Consider the following 26,840-nt stretch of genomic DNA (forward strand, 5'->3'; position numbering starts at 1 on the left):
CTAAAATATGGAATCTGGCATGGGGTCTTAAGGCTATAACTGGACAGTCTCTCTTGTAAAGAGGAATGGTGACAATTACATCCCAAGTGTTCTGTACTATATTCCATGGGCTATTCAGTTCACTAGCTTCAAATTCCGGTCCTTGGACAGTGCAGATCCCAGCTTGAGAACCCAGTAGGCTAAGGGACATAATCTTATTTTTTTCTCAGGGGATATCTATGCTGAAAACCCCAAAAAGGCCATTTAGACCCCATCTACAGACCTACTTCCTGCGACAGTTGCTAGATGTGATCATCTAACCTGACATCCTGTCTAGCCCAGGCCATTGGACTTCTCTTAATTAATGCCTGCTTCCAGTCCAAAGACTGTAGTTGAACAAGAACACATAGTTTAGAAAAAGATCCAGTTTTGATTTAAAAATTTCCAGGGATAGAGAATCCACCACGACCCTTTGTAAATTGATCCATTGGTTAACTACTCCCGTGGATAAAAATTTGCACCTTATTTCTAGTCTGAATTTGTCTAGCTTCAACTTCCAGCCATTGGTTCTTCTTATACCTTTGTCTGCTAGGCTGAAGAGCCTTCTATTATCTAATTTCTGTTCCCCCTGTAGATGCTTATAGACTGTCCAAGTCACCCCTTAGCATCTTTGAAAAGTGGCCTGTGCCTCTCCCCATTCCCCCATGAGTAAGGAAGGAGCCAGGTCCCTTACCACTATATGATTTGTAAAATGTCTTAGAACTGTAACAGAAAACCAGGCTGGAGGGGGTCAGGGGACTGTTCTACGCAGAAGCTCCACAATGAACCAGAAGGAGACTGACTGGCTGTCAAGGGACCATTTTTCTTGTCCTAATAGTTTTCTGTTCCATGCTGTAAAAAAGCAACTTAGTGAGTCTGTACTATTTCCCCATGCAAATCAGCTCCTGAAAGACTCCTGTTGGACTCTGAGTGTGTTAGCCTCACCTGGCAGCTTCCCCAAAAGAAGTACTGGGAAGAAGCAGCTAGTTGGCACCCACTGAAAATCCCATGGATGGGAACCTATTGCTCACTTCCAGAGTAAGTCAGTGATGAGGGAGAGTCCCAGGTGAAGTCTACAACAGCATAAAGGGTAAGTACAAAGCTGATCTTTGCTAAGACAAGATGTCTGCAAATTCCTCTCTTGTTCCTCTGACTGAATGCAAATTAGTTCAGTTTTTACAGTCAAAAATGTGGTGGAACAATTGATATATCCTGTAAAATGATACAGCCTGGATTATCTTCATCCTGTGTGGTGTCTGATGACTAGTTCAGCAGGATCAAGTGCTTTCAGTTTCTAATGTAATGCAGCAAAGAGGCAAGGGCTGTGCCAGTAGATTTGGTGGGGATTTTTCCCCCTTTGTGCTCTTTATATAACCGTATCAAATCCACAAAATCTGTTTTCCAAAACCCACAATAATAACTTCTTAGATGCGTTCCTTGATGTTGCAACCTTAAGGGTTTTGAAGTTGATTTAAGATAAACTTTGTGAAGTCTGTTGGGAACAGCTGAGTTTAACTGAGCTACATCTGAATGAAGAGGGCTAGTAGCTACGCTCCCGTGATGTGATCCTACCTGGGTTGACGATGACAAAAGTCCCACAGGAGAAGGAGTGCAATTTAATTGGCCATCTTTTAATTGTACTACATGATCATTTTCTCACTTCCTAATAGGGAACAGATTGTACAGAGCACTCAACTTTGATAAGAGACTGGCATGCCTGGTAACACACCAGCAGTGCTGGTAGGAGACCAAATACTTTCATATACAGATGGGTTACTGTGTAGTCATTACCCTGAGTCTTGTGTAGTTTGTTACCTTATGGATGCCAGAGTTGGAGATGTTGTCATTGTTGGGCAAATTCCTGGCAAAACTTTTGGTGCTGTGCTTGACATAAGAAAAACTGGAGGAAAAAATCTTCATTGCATAGATACATTAAATGTACCTTTAGCGTGTAAGGAACTAGAGTAAATGAAGTCTCCTTTGCAATAGTGTGCGCAGGTCTGGTTTTTGTAGAAAAGGATATTCTAGAACAGGGAAGCTAAACGGAATACTAGAGGAGCCCAGTTTGTCTCCACACTTTATATTTTAAAAACACAAACTCAGTATTCTTTTGGAAGGAGTCAGAAGGCTCAGTCTGCAGCTGCTGAGTTCAGTAGCAGAACTGCTATTAACTTGGACAGATCTGCATTAATGCCCCACATTGGTGTGTCAGTAGAAGAGGGTTTAGAACAAATTCATGAATTAAATGGTAATAAGTCACCAGGACCAGATGGTATTCACCCATACTGCAGAACTCCTAACTGTAGTATGTAACCTATCATTGAAACAAGCCTCTGTACCATATGACTGAAAGGTAGCTAATGTAATGCCAGGTTTTTAAAAGGGCCCCAGAGGTGATCATGGCAATTACAGGCTGGTAAGCCTAACTTCAGTAGGAAAATTGGTAAAAACTATAGTAAAGAACAGAATTATCAGACACATAGATGAATACAATTTGTTGGGAAAGAGACAACATGGCCTTTGTAATGGGAAGTCATACCTCACCAATCTATTTGAATTCTTTGAGGGAGTCAACAAGCATGTGAACAAGGATGATCCAGGTGATATAATGTAATTGGATTTTTGGAAAGCCTTTGACAGGGTCCTCACCAAAGGCTCTTAAGGAAATTAAGTAGTGATGGGATAACAGGGAAGGTCCTCTCATCTATCAGTAACTGGTTAATAGGTAAGAAACAAAGAGCAGGAATAAATAGCCAGTTTTCACAATGGAGAAAGGTAAACATTGGGGTCTCCCAAGTATCTGTATTGGGACCTGTGCTGTTTAACATATTCATTAATGATCTGGAAAAGGGGAGGAATAGTGAAGTGGCAAAGTTTGCAGATGACCAAAATTATTCAAGATAGTTAAGTCCAAAGCTGACTGCAAAGATTACTGGGGGATCTCACAAACCTGAGTGACTGGACAACAAAATCCCCTAATGTCGGCCCTGGCTTTTGTATGCAGAAAAGCAATTGTTGTGACACTGGGGGGTGTGGAGTTTTTATTGCATATTCTGGCCTCTTTACATATTAAAATAACCTGTTACGGGATTTAATAGCCTACTTGCATTGCAAAAGAATTGGCCCTCTTGTTCTCCTCTCCAAGTCCTCCTGTCAGGGAGACTCTGTACCTGGCCAAGGGAGGTATGAGGCTTTGACTCAGTCTTGTGACCTTAAGCATACCTGCCATGCTCTAGCCACTGACATTGCAGGTTGCTCAGGATGAGTCAGGAACTAAACATCACACGGAATCACCGACATTGGAAATGAAGACGTCTTAGAATATCAGTTCAACTGGTATTCCCCATTATTTAACGAATATCAAACAAGTAAAAGCTTTCAGACCAGTAGAAACATTTTGAAGGTAGACACTGTATGTACTAATCACAGCACACAACATAGTCACCACTACAGTATCAATTACAGACAGCCCTATGCCAGTGGAATGTATTAATCCAAGATTGTATGCGTCTAATTAGATCAGTTTTTACAAGCCTAATTCCAAAGGAAACCAAGTAAGTTTTCAGAGGCATTACGTTAAGTTCACAGAGTAAGATATAAGCTATTCATCCAGGACTGTGTGTTTAAAACACACCCAATGAACCAGGGGTTGAGAGATTAAAATTCTTTATGGGTCTGAATTTTCACTGACTTTTTTTTTGTTTGTTTTTTTACACAAGTGATACAAAACAGAACACAAATGCAACAATGCATCAGAAGATCAATTGCATGGATTATCATCCCCACACCCATGGTATTGGCCCTTTCAGATAATTTTTGGTCGTTTCCTCTGTCAAGGTAGCGGTTTTAGAAAAAACACTGAGAGATTGGTTGTGTTTGTCTGGAAGAGATTCTGACATTTTGCAAAGACGAAAAATATTTGGGATTTAGAAATGGGTTCCAAGCCTCATTAAATAAATAACTCTTACTGGTTCCAAGATAGCAAATCTTTTCAAAGAACACTCTCCTCCCCATTTCATAACGGTAGCCTGCTTAGCTGGGGAAATAATTTGGCACACAAGCAAAGGGCTTTATGGTTGTATTCATTTCTTGAGAAATGAATGCAAAAACAAACTGAAAGGAGAAAGGTTTTTAACATGGGGGGGTCTCTGCGACCCATTGTCTAATGACTAGTAGATTTAAACAGAATCATGAATAACTGCTTTTCAGAAGAATCGTAGACCAAAGTCAGAACAAAGGCAATGATGAAGCTTGGTCATTCATAGGTTTTGGCAGCTGTTGCTTAGTGCCTGCCCCCCTTTGTTAGCTTGTCAAATGACTGGTACCCCCTAGGTCCAATTCTTACGTCATTGTTCTATGACACATTCTCTGGGTTCAGGAGAAGGGGCATGAACTCTCAAGCCGTCTGCTAGCCTTAGCTGCTGCTAAAATATACCAATCTGTTATTGTCAAAGCTACCATCCTTAAGGACATAGAGCATGGACGGGATCCCCATCAAATTCTATCAACCATCTTTACCAAAGGACTTGTTGAGTGACCCAGGCACTTTCCCTTTCCATAAGTGCTGTCTTTGGAGCAACGCACTAGGGTCAGGAATCAAAGCTAGAGTTCTTAAATGGCAGTGCAGTGAATTACCACTAGGCCAGAGACCCTCTGAAGCTCTGGTGTGTTGTCCTGAAATATGTAATGACAAATTGGAAAGATACATTGAAACTGTGAGTGGCTTAACAAAATAAGCATATGAAAATGTCAAGCTAAAGAAAAACAGAAACATAACCTTGAACCCAAATCTGGCACCAACTACCAGTTTTCTTTGATATATCCCAAGCACATGTACTTTTCTCTTGTATTCTCTTGTAATTACCTTCAGCAAGCCTGGGAGATTATGGGATGACTAATCTATTGGTGCTATGTACGCGTTAATTATTAGCACTACATCTCACCAACTCCTGGTAATGCAGTACTTACACCAGGGGTATTCTTTAAAGAAAGAGAAAACTGCAGTTTTCTAAGGAGCTCTGCAGACTTTGCTTACCAACATGGAACATACAAAATAATGACTTCCGTATGTAAACTGAATGTTGCTTTCTTCCCATTTCACATAGCAAGTTACTGAAAAGAACTGTACTGTTACAGGGACATAAATCACAGCTAAACTTGATTTTAAAAAAGCATTTCAGTGTTAAGTTTTTTATCTAGACTGTACTGAATGTTTCAGGTGTATTTCAAATGTAGGAGATTATTTGATAATATCCCTATCACCATGGGACATATTTCCTGTTCAGATTGCTGATATCATACACGGCACTTTATACTCCTATGGATACTCTTTACTCTACTTTAATACTAATAATTTATACGACTTCAGGCAAACGGGATGGCAGGAAAAGCCCTATTGTTTCCAAATGCACGTTGAAGCAAACTTCTTGTCTTTGGAAGAAAAAGAAGCTTTTCATGGGGAACCTAGCTAGTCTAACTGAAGTCAGATGAAAGGACCCCAGTGAGTCTAGACAATTTAACGAGATTCCAGTCAACATGTATCTATCAGTACAGAGGGAATATCTCTTGTTGACTTTGTTCTACATGTTTTAGCTAAGCAACTAATACTGTCGGGTCTCTTCTTGAACTTCAGTGAAAGAATTACTGCAAAGCTAACAAAGGTGGAATTTAAATATAAAACTGGCTATTTAAGTACCATCCATGGTTTGTATAAGTGTGAAGAAGAGAGGTGTAATGTATGTTTGAAAAGTCAGATTGTCTGATTCACCAAAGAACAGTAGACTGTTTTTCTTGAGCATACCCAAGGTGTAACTTAGGTTAAGGATGTGGGAGATATTTATATCAAAGGGGATGAAACAACTTTGAGCATGAATCGCTGAAGACTGCAGTGGCATTTTATAATCCTATTAAATGAGAGGGCAGTCTTCAAGTAAGAGAAATGTAATATTTTTATTCTCCAAAACCTAGAAAGGCCTCAAGCCGGCTTTTGATTTGGGTGAGAAAATTGAGGAAAGTCTCTACCCAGTTTGTTTGGCATATGTGCTGCAAGTTTGTGTTTTTGCAGCTACAATTTACAAACCCCTTAAGGCCCCTTGAAAGCTTGACCCTAAACAATAATGCAGATTTTGTTATAGTTGTCAACAAAACAACCAAAAAAGATTCCTGCACAGACAAATGAAACTTCTCTGCTAGCTATTCCATCATCGGTTTTTCTTTTGCAAAAATTCAAGGAGAAGTCTCTTTTAATGAGGATTTATTGCTCACTTAAATTATTCACTTGGGGTGCTAAATTATTAATGGAAGAGTGAAGGATTAAATAATTCAGGTCAATGCAAGAGCTGGGAGAGTCTGGAGCTAAATGAGATAGCACAAAGGCCTTGGGCGAGCTTCTGCAAGTCAAGGGTGACTTGACTTGCAGAAGAAAATAGAAATGGGTTGATCTCACAGTCATTACACAGGCCACCAGGCAATGGGAATTATGGGTGCAGAAAGGTCTTTGGGATAAGGGAAGTATGTGGTTAGTGGGCTAACCTTGGTCTGTCATCCATAATCTTCTTCCATTTGTTCTACTAGTCCCAGGTATAAAATGAAGGAAATCTACAAAGTTAAAAAGCCCACGTGGGCACTGGTTTTGCCTGTACAGAATTCTCAGTTTTCCCTGAACTAGATGAATGAAAATTCTTAATTAAAATTAAAAAATACTTCAGTTAAAATAAATGTTCTGTGTGGGCTCTCCCCTTGTTGCTTTAAATAAACATACAAGACAGCTCTACCCCGATATAACACTGTCTTCAGGAGCCAAAAAATCTTACTGCGTGAAACCGCGTTATGTTGAACTTGCTTTGATCCACTGGCGTGTGCAGCCTCCCCCCGCGTTATATCCGAATTCGTGTTATATCGGGTCGCGTTATATCGAAGTAGAGGTGTATTAAAATCTTCCCCTTCTTCCAAAATTGAGGCATGCTGCAGCTTGTAGGATTTTTAGTACTTTCTGTTTGATTTGTCTCCAAGGTTAACGCACCATTAACAAAGAACAAAGGAAAAGATTAACCAAACAAAAGCCATTCAAAAAATGTACTCTGCCAAGGCCTTGAAATCGTTAAGGTCCTAAAATACCTTGCATTTGCTTGTGTTTTTTAATTAATGTCAATTAGCAAAAAGAGGCAGTACTTAAGTCACCTTCTTACTCCTCCTCCTTCCTCTGACATTCCAGCTTCAAGCAGCATCGTAAGTGCACCTCCTGAGGCACGTTTTGCATTATGGCTTTGAGGTGCAGTAAAATCTTATTTTGCTGCTATGCTAACAGCTCTTCTTATGGCTTTAAATGCAACTTGTGATCCCATTTGGAGAACATTAGTAAAGCTATTTGGTAATGTGCCAACAAAGGTGCTTTTAGTTGAGTATTTAACTCACCAGTGAAAACTCTGGTTCTTTCTGTCCTGAATCATACCTATTACTTCCGCAGTCATTTTCTTACCTTAGCCAGGTGTGTTTGTAGTTTGTTCTTTGTATCAGCTGTTTCAGCAATGCGATTGGTAAAGGCCAAGTTGGTATCAGTAAATTGCTTCCACATTTCCTCAGATACATTCTCCAGTGTGTTTTCTGTTTCTTCACGAAGCTTGATGGAGTTGGCCCGTGCATTCTGAGAGTGCCTAATATTGTCATCACTGAACTTTGCCCATGTCTCAGGAACTGAAACTCTGGAAGAAAACAATTTGAACTGAGAGGAAAAGAATGAAGTCCTCAGCCAAAATGAAGCTTTCATTCAGTTACCACAACTGCAAAGCACAAATGAATTAAACACTTAAATCCATGAGCTAACATGGGAGGGGATATTCCATTATCATATTGTTCCACATCAAAACCAGTTTGTGCAGGAAGAACAAAAAATGTTTTCAACTTTGAACAAACTTTCAGAAGAGCTACTGCTTCTACAGTGTTCCTATAGCTTTCTTGGATTTGGTAGTAGATATCAGTTACAAAACGGCTGTGCATTTTTTTTTTTTTAAGATTCTCAAGCCAATGACAATTATCCATTGTCTGATGTACCTTAGCGCCAAAGGACAAGCTTTAGAGATGAATTGTCTTGTAAAAGTATAAATGTGTATGAAAGTGGCTGACTTACAAAGGAGATATACTCATTGAGTGCACCAGCAGAGATGTACAATTTGAAACAGGTCAGAATAAAGGGAAAGAAGGATGTTAAGCTAGTTCAGGCAGCAGGAGGAGGAGGAATGGAAAATTTATCCAACTTTCAGGAAATTAAGTGTTTTACATTAATCCCACAGACAAATCTTCCTTTTCCAGCCAACACTTGTGAGACAGGCAACCTACGGTCTCATTGCACTTGGCTTCGTTACCCGGCTAAGTTTGTTTTTGTTTTACTTTTTAAAGAATGACCTGTTCTTACATAATTTCTTCCATATACTTAAGCACAAAATTACAATTTTTCAACATCAGGCACGTATGTCAACATTATACGTTTATCCTGCTCTTTAACAAGTGTATAGAGCGAGCTGAGTTCATGCCTGGTGTATCTGAGTTGGCACTTGGCACATTTTGTCCAACACAAAGAATCTTTGTTTCCCCCACCCAACATGCCATTAAAGTATCTCAGAATAGTGACAAAGTATAGGGTCTTTTCCTCCCTTGGTAATTATTTTAGGAGGGACAGATTTGAAGACTACATTTTAGTGAAACAACTGGTTCTGTGACCTTTTGTATTTCAGTCTTTTTTTGGATGCCTGTAGGAGGAGTTGGTGAGATGCATAGGTGAAGGTGCCCCTCCCCTTCCCGAGGCACCACATCTAAGAGACTTTGCTCCTGGAATAGCACTGGTTATGCAACAATAGGGTAGCCTCCAACTTCTTCTCCAGTCATGGAGTTTCTGCTGACTTAGCTCCCTCTTTAACAGTGTTTCTGATCTCTCACCTCAGGTCCCTGAGTCCTTGTGCTGACTAGTGCAGCACCACCCCTGAAGCACTGATGCAACTAGTGCAATGGATTCTAGGTCATGTTTGGATGCAGGAGTCAGGCATTACCTGACTCCGCTTAACATATGATTCAGGGGTGTTGATGAGTTGTTGGAAAGGACAGAGAAGTGAATGACTGTATGGTTGTATTCCTGTAGGGCAGTGGTTCTCAAACTTTTGTACTGGTGACCCCTTTCACATAGCAAGCCTCTGAGTGCGACACCCCCCCCTTATAAATTAAAAACATTTTTTGTATATTTAACACCATTATAAATGCTGGAGGCAAAGCAGAGTTTGGGGTGGAGATTGACAGCTAGCAAACCCCCCCCCCATGTAATAACCTCACAACCCCCCTGAGAGGTCCTGACCCCCAGTTTGAGAACCCCTGCTGTAGGGCACCCTACATGCTTCCAATGCCTGTGCTAGTCTGCAATTGCTATACCCAGACTGGAGTTGGAGGAGGAACAAGAGTATTGTGCTTAAGGCCCTAAACTGGGATTCAGAACTGGATCCAATTCCTACCTCTGCCCCAGACTTTCTGTGTGGTCTTGGGCAACTCACTTAATTCCCCCGTGCCTCAATTCTTGGCAACCCTCAATTCAAACTACATCATGGTATATGTACACATAGGACTTCTGCTTAGGTGCCTGTGGAATCCACTTCTGGCTGACAAGCCCGATTCGAGATCACCACTTGCCTAACTCACAAGGGTGCTGAGGAAAAATTTGGTAATATTTGTGAGGCCCTTGGATAATACAGTGACTGCCAGAGAAAAGCCGGTAAATAGGTTGGGTGGAAGTGTAGATGGGGCTACTTAGAGCCAAAGTTCAGGCATCCATTAACATTCCTTTTGCAGTGTACTGTACATGCCCAAACTTTAGGGAGGTTTGGTTTCATGTCAAAATTTCACAGCTGGTTTGTATCTTCACAGTGTGAACCAAAATCCCAGATTCAGACATCATTAAACTCTGAGTATGTGTGGATCTGGATCTGAATTTGCAGTCTGAGTCCTTCCCAAGCTCTGTGTGCTGCAAATAGAGCTGTGTGGAGGACAGAAGTTCTCTCCTCAGAAAGGATATGAGATTTTGAAATTTGATGTAGTTCCAAATAGGCACAAAACCTGAAAATTTCAAAATTCTCCATGAAGGAAAATTCCCCATGAAAATTAGTTTCAGGTTGATCAAAACCTCATTTCAAAACTATTAAAATGTTTCATTCATTTTTATTTTGTATTGATTATAATATAATACAAAATTTTAAAATGTGAAGTGAAATATTTTTAAATGAAAGACTGAAATGTTTAATTCTGAGATGTCAATATAGGACATTTCAACATTGTTGGAATTCTTTTTCTCCAGGTTTTCTGCAGAAATTAAATTATGACTAAATTGACCAGCATTCACAAAGTGTTTGTATGTTGTCAGAACCACATAATCCAACAGAATACAGTTCCAGCTGAGTTTCTCTGACCAGATATAGCTGCAAACAGGTGTATTTAGAATTGGTGGGAGGTTGTGTCCAGATGATGTGCCTAGATACTGGCATGGCTTCCCACCAAAAACCATACGTGTGTGAGGGAGAAGTCAGAACAAGATAGTAGGTTGACTTTCAGTATCCAAACCTCCTATACCCTGCAGATGTGGATTTTCAACAAGCTCTCCCCTTCATTTGGATTGTGACCTCCCTCTACCCCCACTGTAAATGTGTGTTAGGAGCCATGTCAACCAGTTCTCTCTCACACACCGTTACTTTTCTGCTCTCATGTGTTTTCAGCATTAGCTTCTCAGCAAGGGGATTAGTTGCACCTCCTTCCTCTGGCTTCCCCTGAAATATGACAATGATTCAAATGAAAATTGTTAAGAATCCCTTGCAGTTACAGGGTGATTGGAATGAGGCAGCTAGATCCTTTTGTGGAAAATCACAGTTAGCTTAATTAAAGATAATCCAACAAGGAAAATAAATCACCCACAAGGCAAAAAGCTGGGAAGTTGAAGAGCTAACGTGGCTGCACAGTTACAACTCTTCCTGCTAACTACTAAGAGTGCAACTGCAAATGTTGAAGGCTATTATGGAAAGGTAAACACGGAAAGCTAGCCTGGATGTGGCAGCATTACAAAGGACACACCCTCCAAAGGGGAACTACACCACTGCCTTCCTTTGAATTAGTTTAATCCATGTATGTAATGCACTGTGGAGCCTACATGATCTTGTCTCCATCAAAACAAAAATGAACAAAAATCTTCATGACTAAACTGAAGTGCCAAGTCAAGCTTCCGTTTGAGTTCAGATCTACCTTCCTCTAACCCAGGCTTCCCTCTAAAGACATGTCTGAATCTAATCACTTAAAGAACTATTCACTATTGCTAGAGTTCCAGTCTTATATTTTTTCTTTAATGTTTTAGCTGAAAACTGGGGCTAAATATTAACTGCTGAAGGTGGGCGGGGGGAGATTATCCTGTCAATTTTTGTTTTCTCAATGGATATTTTATGGTTTTCCTTGGGGTTTCTCTCTCAGATCTGAAATAATAAATGTACAAAGCCAGGGGACCTGGCAGCTCTTTTCACTGAAAACTAAACCACCCAAATGCCACACCTTCATTTAGGCAGTTGCCCTGAAAAGCTTCTATCACTCAATATGACATCACAGTATCATGCATAAATCAGCATGCTAGATGCATGAGTTTATAGGTTAAACACCATGCTTGTTTGAGCCAACCCTGCCTGCAGCTACTAGTCTGGATCATCTCTGTGCACTTTCTCCTCTTTTGTGCTCTGATGGAATTATCATAAAAACAACTTGCCTAGAAGGTCTCATTCTTGACTGAGTATCTTAACTGGTTGATAACACTATTTCCCCAGCCTATAATTTATCTGGTGGTCTGTGCTGAATGGTCCAGATAGAACACACCTGCTATGCTCCTGAATTGAAATCACATGTTAATGGAAAATGGCATTGCTGTGGATAACATGGGGGCATAAGAGGAAAATGGCTATATGGTAACAAGAGTATAAAACTTACCCATTGAACTGTTTTTACCTCAGTTAGCTAGCATATTCTTATTCACTTCCAGTTCCCAGCATATGTCATGTCGCTAGAGCCAGTGGAGTGATTGCCAAGTTCCAGCCCAGAGATGCTTGCATTTCAGGGCCGCCCAGAGGGGGGGGCAAAGGGGACAATTTGCCCCGGGCCCCGGGCTCCGCAGGGGCCCCCAAGAGAACAGCGGAGGCTCCCGCCTCCGCCCCTCTCCTGGAGCCTCAGCGCACCAAGCGCCGAGTCTCCGCCGGGGCCCCTGAGCCCCGCCCCCTCACCACGCGGCTCTGAGCGGGACGGAGCTCAGGCCCCGCCGGCCACACGCTGCGGCTGTTTCGGCGAGGCGCTGAGGCTCCGGGTGAGGAGGGAGCCGGGGGTAAGAGGCTGGGGCCGGGGCGGGGGGGAAGCGGGACCCGCCGCCGAAGCGCAGCCCGGTCTTCGGCGGCGGGGGGGCCCTTCCGTTCCGGGACCCGCCGCCGAAGTGCCCCGAAGACCCGCGGCGGGGACCCCCCCTCCCCCCGCCGAATTACCGCCGAAGACCGGGCTGCACTTCAGCAGCGGGTCCCGCTTCGGCGGTAATTCGGCGGCGGGGGGCTCCCGCCGCGGGTCTTCGGGGCACTTCGGCGGCGGGTCCCGGAACGGAAGGGCCCCCCGCCGCCGAAGACCCCCGGCCCCCGGAATCCTCTGGGCGGCCCTGTTGCATTTCAGTAGTAAGTGTGATCCCTTATAAAAAGGACTATTTCAATAAATAGACTCTCTCACCAACAGAAGTTGGTCCAGTGCAAGATATTATCTCACCCACCTTGCTTCTTCCTCCATGAGCAGACATCAGCAGGTAGTGCTACCTATCATTCGTATGTATGAAGTAGACTCAGAACCACAAGTAATGCTGCATTGCAAATTGATCTCTACCAGGCAGCTAACATGCCTTTAGCACAACAAACACTGCCCTCTGTTGCATGAAGTTATTTTATTCCTGTCATTTTTAAGCCAGATGTAGGTCTCTCGATTACATCCAAGGCTACCCTCAGGACAGATTCTCGTCAGTCATCAGTTTTTTTCTCATTAACTGGCTAGTGCCAGGGTTTGTTTGTTTTTTTATTAGCTTTTGAAAATCTAAATCCAGACAGTAAAGGTAGAGCTATGCCAAACTTTTTCAATGTTACCAGTGTAATGGAAAGTTTTAAAAAAATTTGACAAGCCCATAGACCTAATTCTCAAGTAACCCTGGGCTATTTTATGGAAACTTGTAGTACAAAGCTTCGTGTGTGTTTGCATGGTTTTGACCCAAATCACATCGCACTTTGCAGTTACAGCAAAATTTTACTTTGATTTTGTTTGTTTTTTTAATTGAAGGATGCAAATATTTATGAATCAAACAGTGGGGGGAAATCTGCATGAATCCCTGCGAAGGTTCCCATGGCTTTAAAGGAGCATTCTAGCTGGAAGATAAAGCTGGCTACAGGCTAAGTTATGTACAGGCACCAGAGATGACCAACTTCCCACACGTCTCCAAGAATAATGTTGACCAGACTTTCATGACCATTACTTGTTCAAATAATGCTCTTTAAAAAGAAACAAAGCGTTTCAAATATGTGGAGACAGGGCTGAAGGTAAAAGGGATTCAGCTCCTCATTGGGCCACCTCTGCTTTCAAAGGAGCCTTGCCAGCAAAACCTGGTGGTGTGGCCTATTACTGGTAAATATTTAATCTCCCCTCTGCCAGATGAGTGAAGGGTGTTGATACGCTCCAGCGGGAGCTAGATCCAGTCATAGGTGTGGTCAACCCTACAAAGTTAGGTCAACCCAACAACGTCGCTCAGGGGTGTAAAAAATCCACACCCCTAAGTGGTGTGGGTAGGATGACCTAATCCCCAGTGTAGACAGCGCTAGGTCGACAGAAGAATTCTTCCATTGACCTAGCTACCATTTCTCAGGGAGGTGGATTAACTACACCAACAGGGAAACCCTCCCATCAGTCTAGGTAGTGTCTACACTGAAGTGCTACAGTGCAGACCCTCCCCCCTTGAGGGATCCCAGAGCCCAGGCACCAGTCCGAGTCCAAACATCTACACTGTAATTTAATTGTACTGCATCCGAAGCCCCATGAGCCTGAGTCAGCTGACACAGGTCAGCTGCCTGTATTTTGTTGTAGTGTAGACATTCCCTGAAGCTTCTGAAGGAATAAATAAAAAGCAAGGAGTAACTGAAGGTAATGGAGGGTCTCTATGGCAAAATGTGCAATCTTAAGGAAAAGGCCACTTCTTTTTTCTTAAAGAAGAGGTGAGACCTTGATGCACATTAAGGCACGCATAGGAATCTGCCCCACAGATATGGGGGGGTGTCATATAAGGGATAGAGAGTACAATAATTATTCATACTTACGTTCCATCTATTTTTTCCACTCCATGATAGAAGCTGATGCTGTCCGATGTGTTCCTCAGATTATAACACTTCTCATCAATAAAATGTGCTGAGTTTTTGTCAGAAAGATCTCTCTCTAGTGCATGCTGTGCATCTCTGTTGATACTGCAAAGAGCAAGTTCTTACATTAAAATATAATCCATCTTTAATCAGCACATTTACTTTGGCATCGCTTACAGATTAACTGGTTCCTTTCATTTCAGTCCTGTATAGCTTGACTTCCGCCCACCTGATCCTACAGTCCACTGGCCTCTGCTGGGTGGCATGGACAGCATGAGCTTATTGCACTGACAATTGGGTTGGAGAGCATGTTTAGGGAAGTGGTAGCTATGGCATATTCTCTCCCCCATAAGAACATAAGAAAGGCCATACTGGATCAGACCAATGGTCAGTCTAGCCCAGTATCCTGTCTTCCAACAGTGGCCAATGCCAGGTGCTTCAGAGAGAATGAACAGAACAGGACAATTATTAAGTGATCCGTCCCCTGTCATTAAGTCTCAGCTCCTGGAAGTCAGAGGCTTAGGGACACCCAGAAAGAACACAGGGTTGCATCCCTCACAAGCTTGGCTAATAGCCACTGATGGACCTTTCCTCCATGAACTTACTTTTTTGAAGCCAGTTATACCTTTGACCTTCACAATGTCCCCTAGCAATGAGTTCCACAGGTTAACTGTGCATTGTGTGAAGTACTTCCTTATGTTTATTATGTTAAATCTGCTGCCTACTATTTTCATTGGGTGACCCTGGGTTGTTGTGTTATGTGAAGGGGTAAATAACACTTCCTTATTCACTTTCTCCATACCATTCATGATTTTATAGACCTCTATCATATCCCCCCTTATTCATCTCTTTTCTAAGATGAACAGTCAGGGGTAATGGCAGCTGTACGGGCCCAGAATTTCCATGATTGGAAGTACCAGGAGAGCAAGCCACCAAGGTCTCAGGTGTTCGATCTGATGCACCTTGCTCGGAGGTGGCTATGGCCTTAGGCATGCAGCTCGGAAAATATTTTGGAGACGTTGGTCATAGACCAATTTATGCAGAGACTACCGCCAGACCTGTGTGTGTGCGTAGGCCAGCACAACCCATCCACCTATGATAAAACAATCGTGCTGGTAGAGAGACAATTGATGGCCAGGGAATTGACCTATCTACCTAGGGAAGGCCCCATACGAGGCAGGCAACCAATGCCAACACCAGGGGTTCAGGTGACCAGACACCCAGGGACCCTTACGTGGAAGAAGAGGGAGGCCAAAGACCAGACGGGAATCCAGGAGGATGGGAATGGATTGGGTGGGGGAAACCCCAAGGCTAAACCTCCTAACCTAGGAGAAGTAATTATAGGTGTTACAGGTGTGGGAAGCTGGGTCACATAGCGGCCCAGTGCCCTAACCTCGAAGAGCCCGTGCAGTGTAATCTCAGGGACTGGAGTGGCCCATGCTCCCTCCTCAACCTTGTGGGGGTCGCAGTCACCCCACACAAATATACAAGGCCAGTAAAAGTGGATGGGGTAGAAACCATAGCGCTCGTAGATTCCAGGAGTGCTATTACCCTGATCTCAGGTAAACTAGTAAAGTGCAGCCTGTTAACACAGGCTGAATGTACAATGGTAACATGTATCCATAGGACTGTTAGCTACTACCCCATCATACCAGTAAAACTAGAAGTTCAGGGAAATGTCACTCAGGTGAAAGTAGGGGTGGTCCCACACCTCCCTGTCCCATGCTCATCGGAAGAGATTTTCTTGGGTTTGGAAACTTGCTCCCACTGGAGGGGTCAGAGGAAGAGGAGCTCCTGAACTGAGGGAGGCCTCCACAGCAGAATGTTCTCCCTCAATGTTGGTGGAAGTATCCCAGGAACTATTCCCCGCCCCTGGGGGAGGCTGAAGACCAAAAGGAAAAAAAAGGCTGCCTAGGCGTTGGGTACCCGAATCCTGCTATAAGGACAAAGGGCTGCCTGTGTAGGTGGGAAGACACAGGCTACTAAAAGGAAGGACCCCGAGAAGCAGGAAGGTTCAGAAACTGGTTCCAACACACACACACACACCACCCCCACAGAGCCGGCTGAGAGGGTAGCATAAGATCTCTCAGAGTTCCAGCTGATAAGTCCCGGGAGGGCAACTTTCGGATGGGACCAGGTGGAGGACTCAAGGTATGAGAGCACCAGGAAGGAGGTGGCTGAGATAGATGGGGTACCCGTAGTGGGGAAAAACTTGAGTGCCCTGGCCGTACTTCATAATCAAGAAGGACCTCCTGTACCTGGTTGTGTGTGTGCAGGAGCAAGAGGTACACCAGCTCCTAGTACCCTGCAAACACCAGAGGGCAATATTAAACCTGGCCCACAGTCACCTTTTTGGAGGACATGTGGGGGCAGAGAAAACCCAGGTGCAAATCTTGCACAGGTTCTTCTGGCTGGGGGTACATGAGACTGTCTAGCGGTTCTGCACCTCCTGTCCCAAATATCAATTGCACAGACCTCGTCTACATCTAAGAGTCCCTCTGGTACCCCTGCCGATCATCGAAGTTACATTTGAGCGGATCGCCATGGAAGCATTACATTACTGCCTGCTCGGGCATAGATTTGTCCTTGTAACTGACCGTGCCCCTCTTCAATAGATGCAGCGAAACAAGGAGAAGAACTCCAGGGTAACCAGGTGGTTCTTGACTCTCCAACTTTTCCAGTTTCACATGCAACATAGAGCAGGCAGCTGCCATTGCAATGCCGATGGTTCGTCACGTGTGCACTGTATGGCGTCCCAAGCTGCCCAACCTCTTGGTGTTGAGCAGCGGGGAGGGATATATGACAGACCCAGACCGGTTGGGTGCAGGAGTCTGGTAGAAGGAAAACACACTGCACGCTGAATGACTAGTTTTCTGTTCCCTGAGTGACCAGGGCAGGGGCTGCACCAGAGCAGTCAGGGAGGTGCTAGAAACAATTGAGTCAGGCAGACTCCATAAGACACCTGGAACCAGTTAAGAACTGATTAGAAGCAATCAAAGGAAACAGGCTAATCAGATCACCTGAAGCCCATTTAGAACCAGCTGGGACTAGTTTAAAAGGCAGCCCCTTGACAGAGGCCAGCTGGGAGTAGGACGGTGTGCTGTGGGAATACTGGGAGAAAGAAAGTGTGTAGTGAAAGACCCAGGAGAACAAGTGTGGTCAGGTACCTAGGGGGGACCCTTTAGGGAAGTAGCCCAGGGAAGGGCTATAGCTCTGGTAGTATAGGAAAACTACCTGTTTCTGCTGCCAATTATGGTCCTTGGGCTGGAACCCGAAGAAGAAGGAGGGCCTGAGTTCCCCCCATATCCTCCCTACACACACACACACACACACAAACACTCCCTGAGAAGGAAAACAGGGACTAAAGAGGGTTCTTATGCCAAACCCGTTGATTGGCCGATGATGAAAGTGACTCAGTAAGCTGTAACCCTTGCCTCTAGGAGGGGAGAGAGGCTACATTGAGGGTCACAGCAAACCTCTGAGGTAAACCCTAACTGCCTAGAAGTGCAGGACCCTCCCCCTGCCATGGCAAAGCCGGTGCTCTGCCATAATATTTTTTTTGAGATGATGTGACCAGGACGGCACACAATATTCAAGGTATGGGTTTACCCTGGCTTTATCCAGTGGCATTATGATATTTTCTGTCTTATTAGCTATCCCTTTCCTAATGGTTCCTAACATTCTGCTAGCTTTTTTGTCTGCTGCTGCACATTGAGTGGATGTTTTCAGAGAACTATCCACAACCACACCAAGATCTCTTTCTTGAATGGTAACAACTAATTTAGAACCCATCATTTTGTGTATATATAGTTAGGATGTTTTCCAATGCACATTATTTTGCATTTATCAACATTGAATTTCATCTGCCATTTTGTTGCCCAGTCACCCAGTTTTTTGAGCTTCTTTTGTAACTGTTTGCCATCTGCTTGGACTTATCCATCTTGAGTCATTTTGTATCATCTGCAAACTTTGCCACCTCATTGTTCACCATTTTTTTCCAGATCATTTATGAATATGTTGAACTGCAAGGGTCCAGTACAGATCATTGAGGGACCCTGTTATTTACCAGTCTCCACTGTTAAACTGACCATTTATTCCTACACCTTGTTTACTGTCTTTTAACCACTTACTGATCCATGAAGGACCATCCTTGCCCCACCACTTAACTTCTGGTATTCCCATCTGGACAGCTCAATACATTTAAAAATCATCATCATGTTGGTGATGGGTGGATAGCCAGAAAGGATAGAGATAAAGATTGGCTGTTTTATGCATTATGCATCTGTAGCGAAGTCCTGTAGCTGGCGTGACAAACTAGCTTTTGAAGTGTCTATCCTCCTGTCTTGGAGAGGAAAAGGTAGGAGACTTGCAACAGGAACACCTGAGCCAGGTATGTTGCTATGGGTGGGAGGCAGAATGGAAAGACAAGTACAGTGTTCAGATCTCCCAACCCTGCAGATTTTGGAGTCAGATTGACCTAAAGCTAGTCAAGTTTGGGGAGGGTAGAAAGCCACACCCTGCCTCTCCAGTGTTACTGCTCATCCTGCCCACAAGGAGGGAATATGTGCCTCCATTTTTGCTCTCTTAGCCACATGGAACCTTTGTAATAACTTCTTTTCCTTTTGCTTCTTCCACAGCGGGAGACACCCAGCCCTTTGACTTCAGTGGGAAAGATCAAGACCCTGTTTTTCTCAGTATAAGAGGTTTGCTAGTACCTTGGCATTTAAACTCAGCAATATATCTCCTGTCAATACTTTTCAGTTGAAACATTATAATCTGTATCTTCCATATTTGGTCATAAAACTGTATAAAAGTTAACTTAGCAATCACAGCCAATGGAAGTGAGTAGAATTCATGCCACCAAAATATAAACTTGGCTTTTATTTGATCAGTATTAAATACAAAATTATTTTAGGTGTTGCAGTAATGAGTGGCAGTAATGCACCTCCACTTGACTCTCATAACTGTACCATTGACAAGAACAGTAATTATAACATCTATTTATATATGTCTTTCTCATGTGGCCTAACCATCATGTATAATCATCTCCCTTTGATGTGTGCCTGCTTCCAGTTATACTGATGGCAGTTTTGCACCTAGCAGGGAGAGAATAGAAACATGAATCCTTTTTGTCCATATCGTAGTTGAAGGAAGTGAATGTAATCAGACTTATCAAATCAGATATTATTTATTCTAGAATAATTTACATTTCCCAAGGAAACTGGATTCAGTTCCCCTTTCTTTTAAATGGGGTTTAAAAGCACTTACCCCAACTGTTGATCAATTCTTTCTGCAAGTTTTCTCATTCTTTCTTGACAAGACTTGAACAAGTCAACCTCCTATAATGTAATCACAGTATTAACAGTTGGACATTTTTCATTAATTTGCTTCAGTGTATATAAAATAAACTTAACTATTCTGCAGATTACATACCTACCCATCACGTATCTAACTGCCCTAAGGGAAGCTGAGAATGTCCTTTGTCAGTACTGAGATATGATATACTGTGCACCAATCAAAACAGGGAGCATTTGATTTTCCTATTCTCTTCCTCTGGGCAATAAAGCTGTACCTTAACACTGACACAATTAGTGTTTATGGCTTGTTATGTAATATCAAGCATATTAGTAGATAGGACCACCCTAACAAATATAGGGTCAAATTCTGCTTGACTTAGGCATGCTAGAGACATTTCAGACCTGAGGCTTAGACCATTAACCCACACTCCTTAATTTCTCACTCACATTCCCTGAGGGAAAAAATTGTGTTATCTTGGAGTTTAGTTTGAGAAAAATCTCGCTTCAGGGGAAAACTCTTTATGAATACTGTTATAGTTTTCTTCAGAAGGTCTAATATTAGCCAAGAGCTTCAGAGTTGAAGTTCAGCTGTCTTCAAAAAACCAAACTCAAACACACCATATTGGAAACCATGTAAAGACTGTAATTATGGTCTCCCAAACAAACTTAATTTTGCCTTTGTACTGCCCCGCTGCTTCCCTTCTTCAATCCATTGTAGCCTTCATACCTAGCTTGTAAGATATAGTTTTATATACACGAGTTTACAAAACTCTGAATATATTTCTGTAAGTGGTGTCAGGAGTCTTTAAGACACTTTTTTTTTTTTAATTTAAGGTTTTTGTTCAGTGTGGTTTTGGAAGATAGCAGCTTCTAGACTTGAGCTTCTCTGATATTAAGTAATGAGTCTTTACTACCATATTGCCTTTGCTGCTACCAGGCAAGTCTCATAATTAAGTGTTCTGGATATGGACTTTAATGATGTGGCCCCTTTAAATCTCTTCTATGGTTGACGGTAAGTCATTTAGGGAGAAACTTTCCCTTGATGTTGGGTAGACACTAAGTCTGATCATCCAAACCTGGACTTAAGGGTGTAAAAATCATAAATGTTGCAAAGCTGGAAATTCAAAATCAAGGTCCCCAGTTTAAAAAAAAAATAAGAAAGATAGGAAAATAAGAAAACGCACAGTCAGTCACCTGAACAACTTTAACTCTGGCCCAAACCTCTGCCATGACAAGCCTAGAAACTTAGAGGCAATGTGAGTCTCTAAGAACACACACGTTCATGTTTGCAGATGCTAAAACATCAAGAGCACCTCTTAGTAGACCACCTTCTGTCTTACAGTGATCGCACACTGGCATAGCCTTTGAACAAAATGACAGTTGTATTCACACTGCAAATTCCTAAGACTGCTTTCTTTAGGTCCAAAGGCTACCAACAGGAAAATACATATGGGGCCAGTTTGAATTTAAAAGAGCACATGACTGTATTAGTAGTAGTAGTGTTACTGAAGTGCCTAGGAATCCTAGTCATTGACCAGGACCCTATTGTGGTAGGTTCGGTACAAACAAGACAAAAAGACTGTCCCTGCTCCAAAGAGATTAATTAATCACCCTTCCTCAGATTTAAACATGCCTCCAAATGCTGTAAAAACAATTCCAGTACTTTCTTAAGAACCCTTGCCAATAAGGTGATTTTTTTTTTACCCCAAATTCCAGCTCTGACGCTGCCCACCATCCACTAAAGGTAGGTCTGCACTGTAATCAGGGAGCGTAATTGCAGCCTCCGTAGACATACCCCGGCTAGCTTTAATCTAGCTATCTCATGTACTGATGCAATGAAGCCAGAGCAGCATGGGCTTCAGCATGGCCACGCCACCTGAGTAATTACCAGCACCCCAAGAAGGTTTGTACACCATGCTGAAGCCCATGTTGCTGTGACTTCACTGCTGTCAATGCATAAGCTTACCTAGACTGAAGCTAGCTTACATAGGTCTACAGCTGCTGCAATCAGGGGGAGGGATAGCTTAGTGGTTTGAGCATTGGCCTACTAAACTCAGGGTTGTGAGTTCAATCCTTAAAGGGGCCATTTAAGGAACAGGGGTAAAAAATGTGTCTGGGGATTGGTTCCCCCTTTGAGCAGGGGGGTGGACTAGATGACCACCTGAGGTTCCTTCCAACCCCGATATTCTATGAATCACACACTCTATGGTTTGTGTAGCCATACCCTCAGGAGCAGCTACTTTTTTTTTCCAGATGAGTCAGTTAGCCAAGCAAGGAGTGTAAGGGGGCTTGATGGGACTAAGTGCCAAATAGAACACCTGTGACTGATTGATTGAGGGTCCAGAGCTAGGATAGGATCATTAGATTCCTGGGCCTTACAGTCAGGTGGGTAGCTACAAGGGAGAAACCAACCTTCTGTAGAGAGAAATCCATGGAGTGTGAGTTATCCCCTAAAGGGCAGGAAAGGAAAAGAGAAAAGAAAAGCTGTAAGGACCTAGGGAGAAGCTAGAGGCCTGAGAACCAAACTCAAACACATCATATTGGAGGCTGTGTTAAGCTCAAGCTGCGGGGAAGCAGCACAAGGGAAGTTGGAGGGAGGAAGTGGCCCAGGAAAACAGCAGCATGTATGAAGCAGCAGACCTAGCTGCTTAATATAGGGTCCCTGAGTTGGAAGCCAGAGTAGAGATGGAGCCTGGGCTCCCCTGCCACTCTTGAGGAAGAGGCATGCAAGCCGAGTAGAAGGAATGTTGAGTCCAGGTTGGGACTGAAGCCTGACCCTGAAGGATGGGCTGAGGAATAGTCCAAGAGGGGGCTGAAGGCTCTTTTGTATTGGGATGTTTTGTGAATTTTCAAATTGGAACCCTGGAAGATAGCAGAACTTTACGTGACTTGGCTGGAGGGCCAAGCTATGGAGCACCTGGTGAGAGGCAGATGGCCTGCAGAAGGTGCTGGAGACAAGGGCTGCTTGCAACATTGCACCCTGACACAAGAGGACAAGATGGGTGGTGAGTACACTACCCTACAGGTGGCTACACAGATGAAGCCCAAAGATAGCTCCAGAGCAGTGATTGGAGGAACCACCAGAATGACGCTTTCTTTCCTGGCTATTGGGGTGAGGAAGAAGGGGTAAGCTTTCATCCTTCCACCCCAGCTTCCCCTCTTCCATGACCCCTGCTGCATTCACATAAACTCACTTAGCTCCCTCCCCCATAGTGTTTATCCCCAGCTCTCCCTGTCAACTAACTTCCCACAGGATAGATTAGCCTGAGTATTCAATTATATGGCGAGACACTAGAACAGACTTTATGTGATGTAGTGTCTAAAGCTTTGACACCTTACCCATCATGTCCAAAAGGTAACAATCATATTCATGATTAATTTCTCAAAATTACTATGGGTTCCTTAACTTGATGTGTTTTCCCCCTTCTCTTCAGTCTTGCAACTGAATTCCAGAGAGAGTTTGTGGTTTTTGTCCAAATAAAAACCACCTGCTTTGATTGTTAGCTATTTTCGACAGATTAATTTATTAAATAACAAGTCTCATCATACCCGTATGAGGTTCTTTTCCACGTCATCATGTACTAGGTCAATCCCCATCCGCTTCTCACGGTTATATAAGCATTCCAAGGCTACCTGCAAGCAAACCAGAGGAAAATTTACATCAAATTCAGTATTGCACTATACAAAGGAACTTCAACTTACTTGTCAAGGGACCATTGAACAGATTGGTAAGAGGTGGCCTTCTAACAGAGATGGAACAGAATTGTACTTGATACTTTGGGGTGGTTTCATTGTATATAATGGATGCATGTCTATGATTTATGCTTATCTCTGTTGGTGTTTGCTTTCTAAGGGCAAGCTGCAGGCATGATCCTGAATTTTGATTTTTGTATTTGTACTTGCATACAAGGATCTTTGATAGAAATAACTGTCATAGATAATATTCTACAAGTTTTATAAACTCTAACTCTAGACTTCTGATGTTTTTAGTGTTTGCTGACATCCATTCCTAAACAGCAAAACTTAAATCCATGTTAATGCAATTTTTCTGTTGGAATTAACTTGCATCTCAGATCTTCAAAATGCAATCTCCAGGGCTGTTTTGGTAAAAATAAGAGCGAGGCTTAGGGCTCATCTACACTAGGAGGGGGGATCTAACTAAGATACGCAACTTCAGCTCCATGAGTTGAAGTATCTTAGTTCGACTTACCTGGCCATCCTCACGGTGGCGAGTCGACTGCCACGGCTCCCCTGTCGACTCTGCTTACTCCTCCTGCCGAGGTGGAGTACAGGCGTCGATTCGCGGATCAATTTATCGCGTCTAGACGAGACGCGATAAATTGATCCCCGATAGATTGATTACTACCCGCTGGATCAGTGGGTAGTATAGACGTACCCTTAGACATACTAATACATTCGGTATTAAGCTAGAACTCTATCCATTTGCTTTGCCTGTTCCCCAAAGCGGTTTAGAGAACAGTAGCTACCTCTGACCTACCTTCAGTGGCCTTTGTGCCTCATCAGCAGCACACTCCAGCCGCCTCTTGGCTGTTTCCAGGGCACGAATCTCCGTCAGCAGACGCTCTAGCTCATAGGTCAGCTCCGACCTCCAAAAATCGATGTCAGAGAGTCTCTGTCCTAGGCTCCTTCCAGTGTTGTCCTGGGTCTGCTGGGTCAGCTGGTTTTTGTCTTGCATCAGTCGCAAAGAATCAGCATTCAGCCGGCCAGCCCAGTGCCGGCAGGACTCTGATCCTTTGTATTGAACTGTGTTTGCCTGGTACCAGTCACGGGGGGAGTAGCGAGCATATAAAGCAGACCGCACTGAGGGCAGTATAGTGGGTGGCCGTAAAGGGGCAGAGATTCGCATATTCCCCTGCTCACCTGAGTTGGTGGGGACTGCAGATACTCTGTAAAACAGGCTGGGTCTCCATGAGTTGAGGTAGCGGTAACCTGGCAGGTAGTAAGACTGGTAACTGTCCTGAGTAGTGCTGGTGGAGACTGGCTCAGGGAATAAGTAGCTCTTTTTGGGGCCACAGTAGCTGGCTGTCTGAGTGGTTCCAAGGAATTCCATCTTGCTCCTTACCTCATACACCCACCCTTCCTTTCTTTGTAACCTAAACACTGCAGCCTGTGTAGCTTCAAAGCCAAGAGAGGAATGGTTGTATCTCCTGGCTAGTGCTGCTTTTATTGCAGGTGCTGCTTTATCCTCTGTGACTCAGCGATGTTGTCATAAAGCCTGCTGAGGACATCATTATCCACAATGGATCCTTAAGCATGCTCAGGCTGGCTTTATTAAACAAACAAACCAACTGCACTGAGGAAGCAGGTTGCTTTGAAAGACTGCAGAGGATTGTTATTAACTGCATAAGTTCCCAGTGCAGATGTGTGCTCAGGTTCCTGGGAACATCTGGCTCACGCCCGCCATGTTTAAAGGCTTAACACTGCCTTTGGCATAGTCACCCCCAGACAAGTAACTGTATAGTTATCTGTACAAATGACTTAGAGAACTGACTGAGTGTGGATAAAGTAAAACTGAGTAAAAATCTCAGGCTTTGCCTCTGTTTTTGCATTTACATGAGGGTTTTTTGTAAAGCGGAGAGCCCTCTCTCACGCCGCCTTTTAACTATCTCATTCCCTCTCATTTACAGATATTTACTAAAATCCCATACTGGAAATGCATTTTTCCCATTTCTCCTCTCTATTTTTGTCCTCTGTCTTACATCTTAGTCTTTCTTAAATCCACTGCTTTGAGACCTCCATGTTGCTCATCCCCATAGAAGGAATTTTGCAGATAAATCATTTGTTTCAATAGAAATAATATTTCTCTCAAACAATATTCCTTAAATTGCTGCAGATTGGTTTCAAAACTGTAGGTGTTCAATTCTAGAGAATGACCCTCTTAGCTTTTTATCTACAGCATATGAAACTGTTTAATTTTCAATTTGGGGAAATATACTGTATATGAGCATTAGTTACACTGTGGAACATTCCTGTCTGGGAAAACTAGAGAGACACTGTCAGTTAATTTGGGCTCAAAATTAGGAGGGATGGAGGTTGGGTTTTAGGGTTTTTGTTGTTGTTTTTAAAGATGACTTCTTAATGTAATTTCCCTGCCGTGTTAGGAACAGATTCAGCAGCATTGCGTTAGCATGCTAAACCCAGGGAATGAAGCTACATCAACTTCACTGGAAGTTGGATTGGGCTTTTTAAGCAGAGAGAGCCTGATTCTGCAAAAGCTTGTGCATATAAGTAACTTCACTCCTATGAGTACCCCAATGAACTAACACATTGCAGCTACTCATTGGTGTAAAGTTATTCATGTGCATCATTGATTGCAAGATTGCTGTCAGAATACATCACTGACTTCAATCCCAGCCAAACACTGCAAAGCCTATTCCCAGCCAAGATGCACCCGTGAAGGAGCTCCTAATGTCCCAAGAAAGGGATGGATCTGTGGCACACTCCTTCCCCAGGGTTCTGTGACACAATCCTTCCCTGGTGTTCCCCAGGGGAGAGCTTCTAAATGATCTCTCAGAAGCAGGGAAGATAACCTGGGCCTGCTGTTTACTTTTTGAACTGGGCTAAGGTCCTAGTTCAGAAATGTATTTGAGCACATGCCTAACTCATAAAAAGTCCCACTAAAATCAATGGGACTAATCGCATGTTTGAAGCTAGGCATATATTTACATATCTTGCTGAACTGGAGTTTAACATGAAGCCAAGTGTTTCATATGGAAGGTAATGCATAAATTTCCCAGATATTTAATTCTCCTTTCACTTCGTTTCCACCCTAGTCTAGACCTTTAAACTTGCTTGAACATCACCTCCACCCTTTTTTTTTGATTTTCCATATAAGCAGAACAACCAGCCAGATAATTACATAGCAATAAATGCAGAAAACATGTAATTATCATATGGCAATAAGCATATCCCTGTTGTAGGTATATTTGAAAGGAAAAAATATAGAAGGGAAGAATGATAGTGTAGACACCAAACTCTACTGAAGAAGTTTAATGTTAATATTTTAGGAGGTTTCCTTCTAGTGTGCCTCTTTTTAGCAAATCAAGAGTTATTTAGAAAGCCTGTTTATTTTGATTGA

The 26,840-nt window shown here is 43.1% G+C and overlaps 1 protein-coding gene across 1 annotated transcript in view; it reads right to left on the reverse strand.

Moving 5' to 3' along the window:
• TEKT5 (tektin 5) overlaps window positions 1–24,812 on the reverse strand; it is a 55,325-nt gene extending 30,513 nt beyond the window's left edge. The window contains exons 1-5 of the mRNA XM_039492952.1: window positions 24,240–24,812; window positions 23,291–23,374; window positions 19,713–19,783; window positions 14,406–14,549; window positions 7,496–7,718 (exon numbers count right to left, since the gene is read on the reverse strand). Coding sequence (XP_039348886.1) covers window positions 7,496–7,718; window positions 14,406–14,549; window positions 19,713–19,783; window positions 23,291–23,374; window positions 24,240–24,812 — 1,095 coding nt within the window. The remainder of the gene's footprint in view (window positions 1–7,495; window positions 7,719–14,405; window positions 14,550–19,712; window positions 19,784–23,290; window positions 23,375–24,239) is intronic.
• Between the last annotated feature and the right edge of the window lie 2,028 nt (window positions 24,813–26,840).

This window comes from Mauremys reevesii, linkage group 10 (genome assembly GCF_016161935.1).
Source record: "Mauremys reevesii isolate NIE-2019 linkage group 10, ASM1616193v1, whole genome shotgun sequence".
Lineage (NCBI taxonomy): Eukaryota > Metazoa > Chordata > Testudines > Geoemydidae > Mauremys > Mauremys reevesii.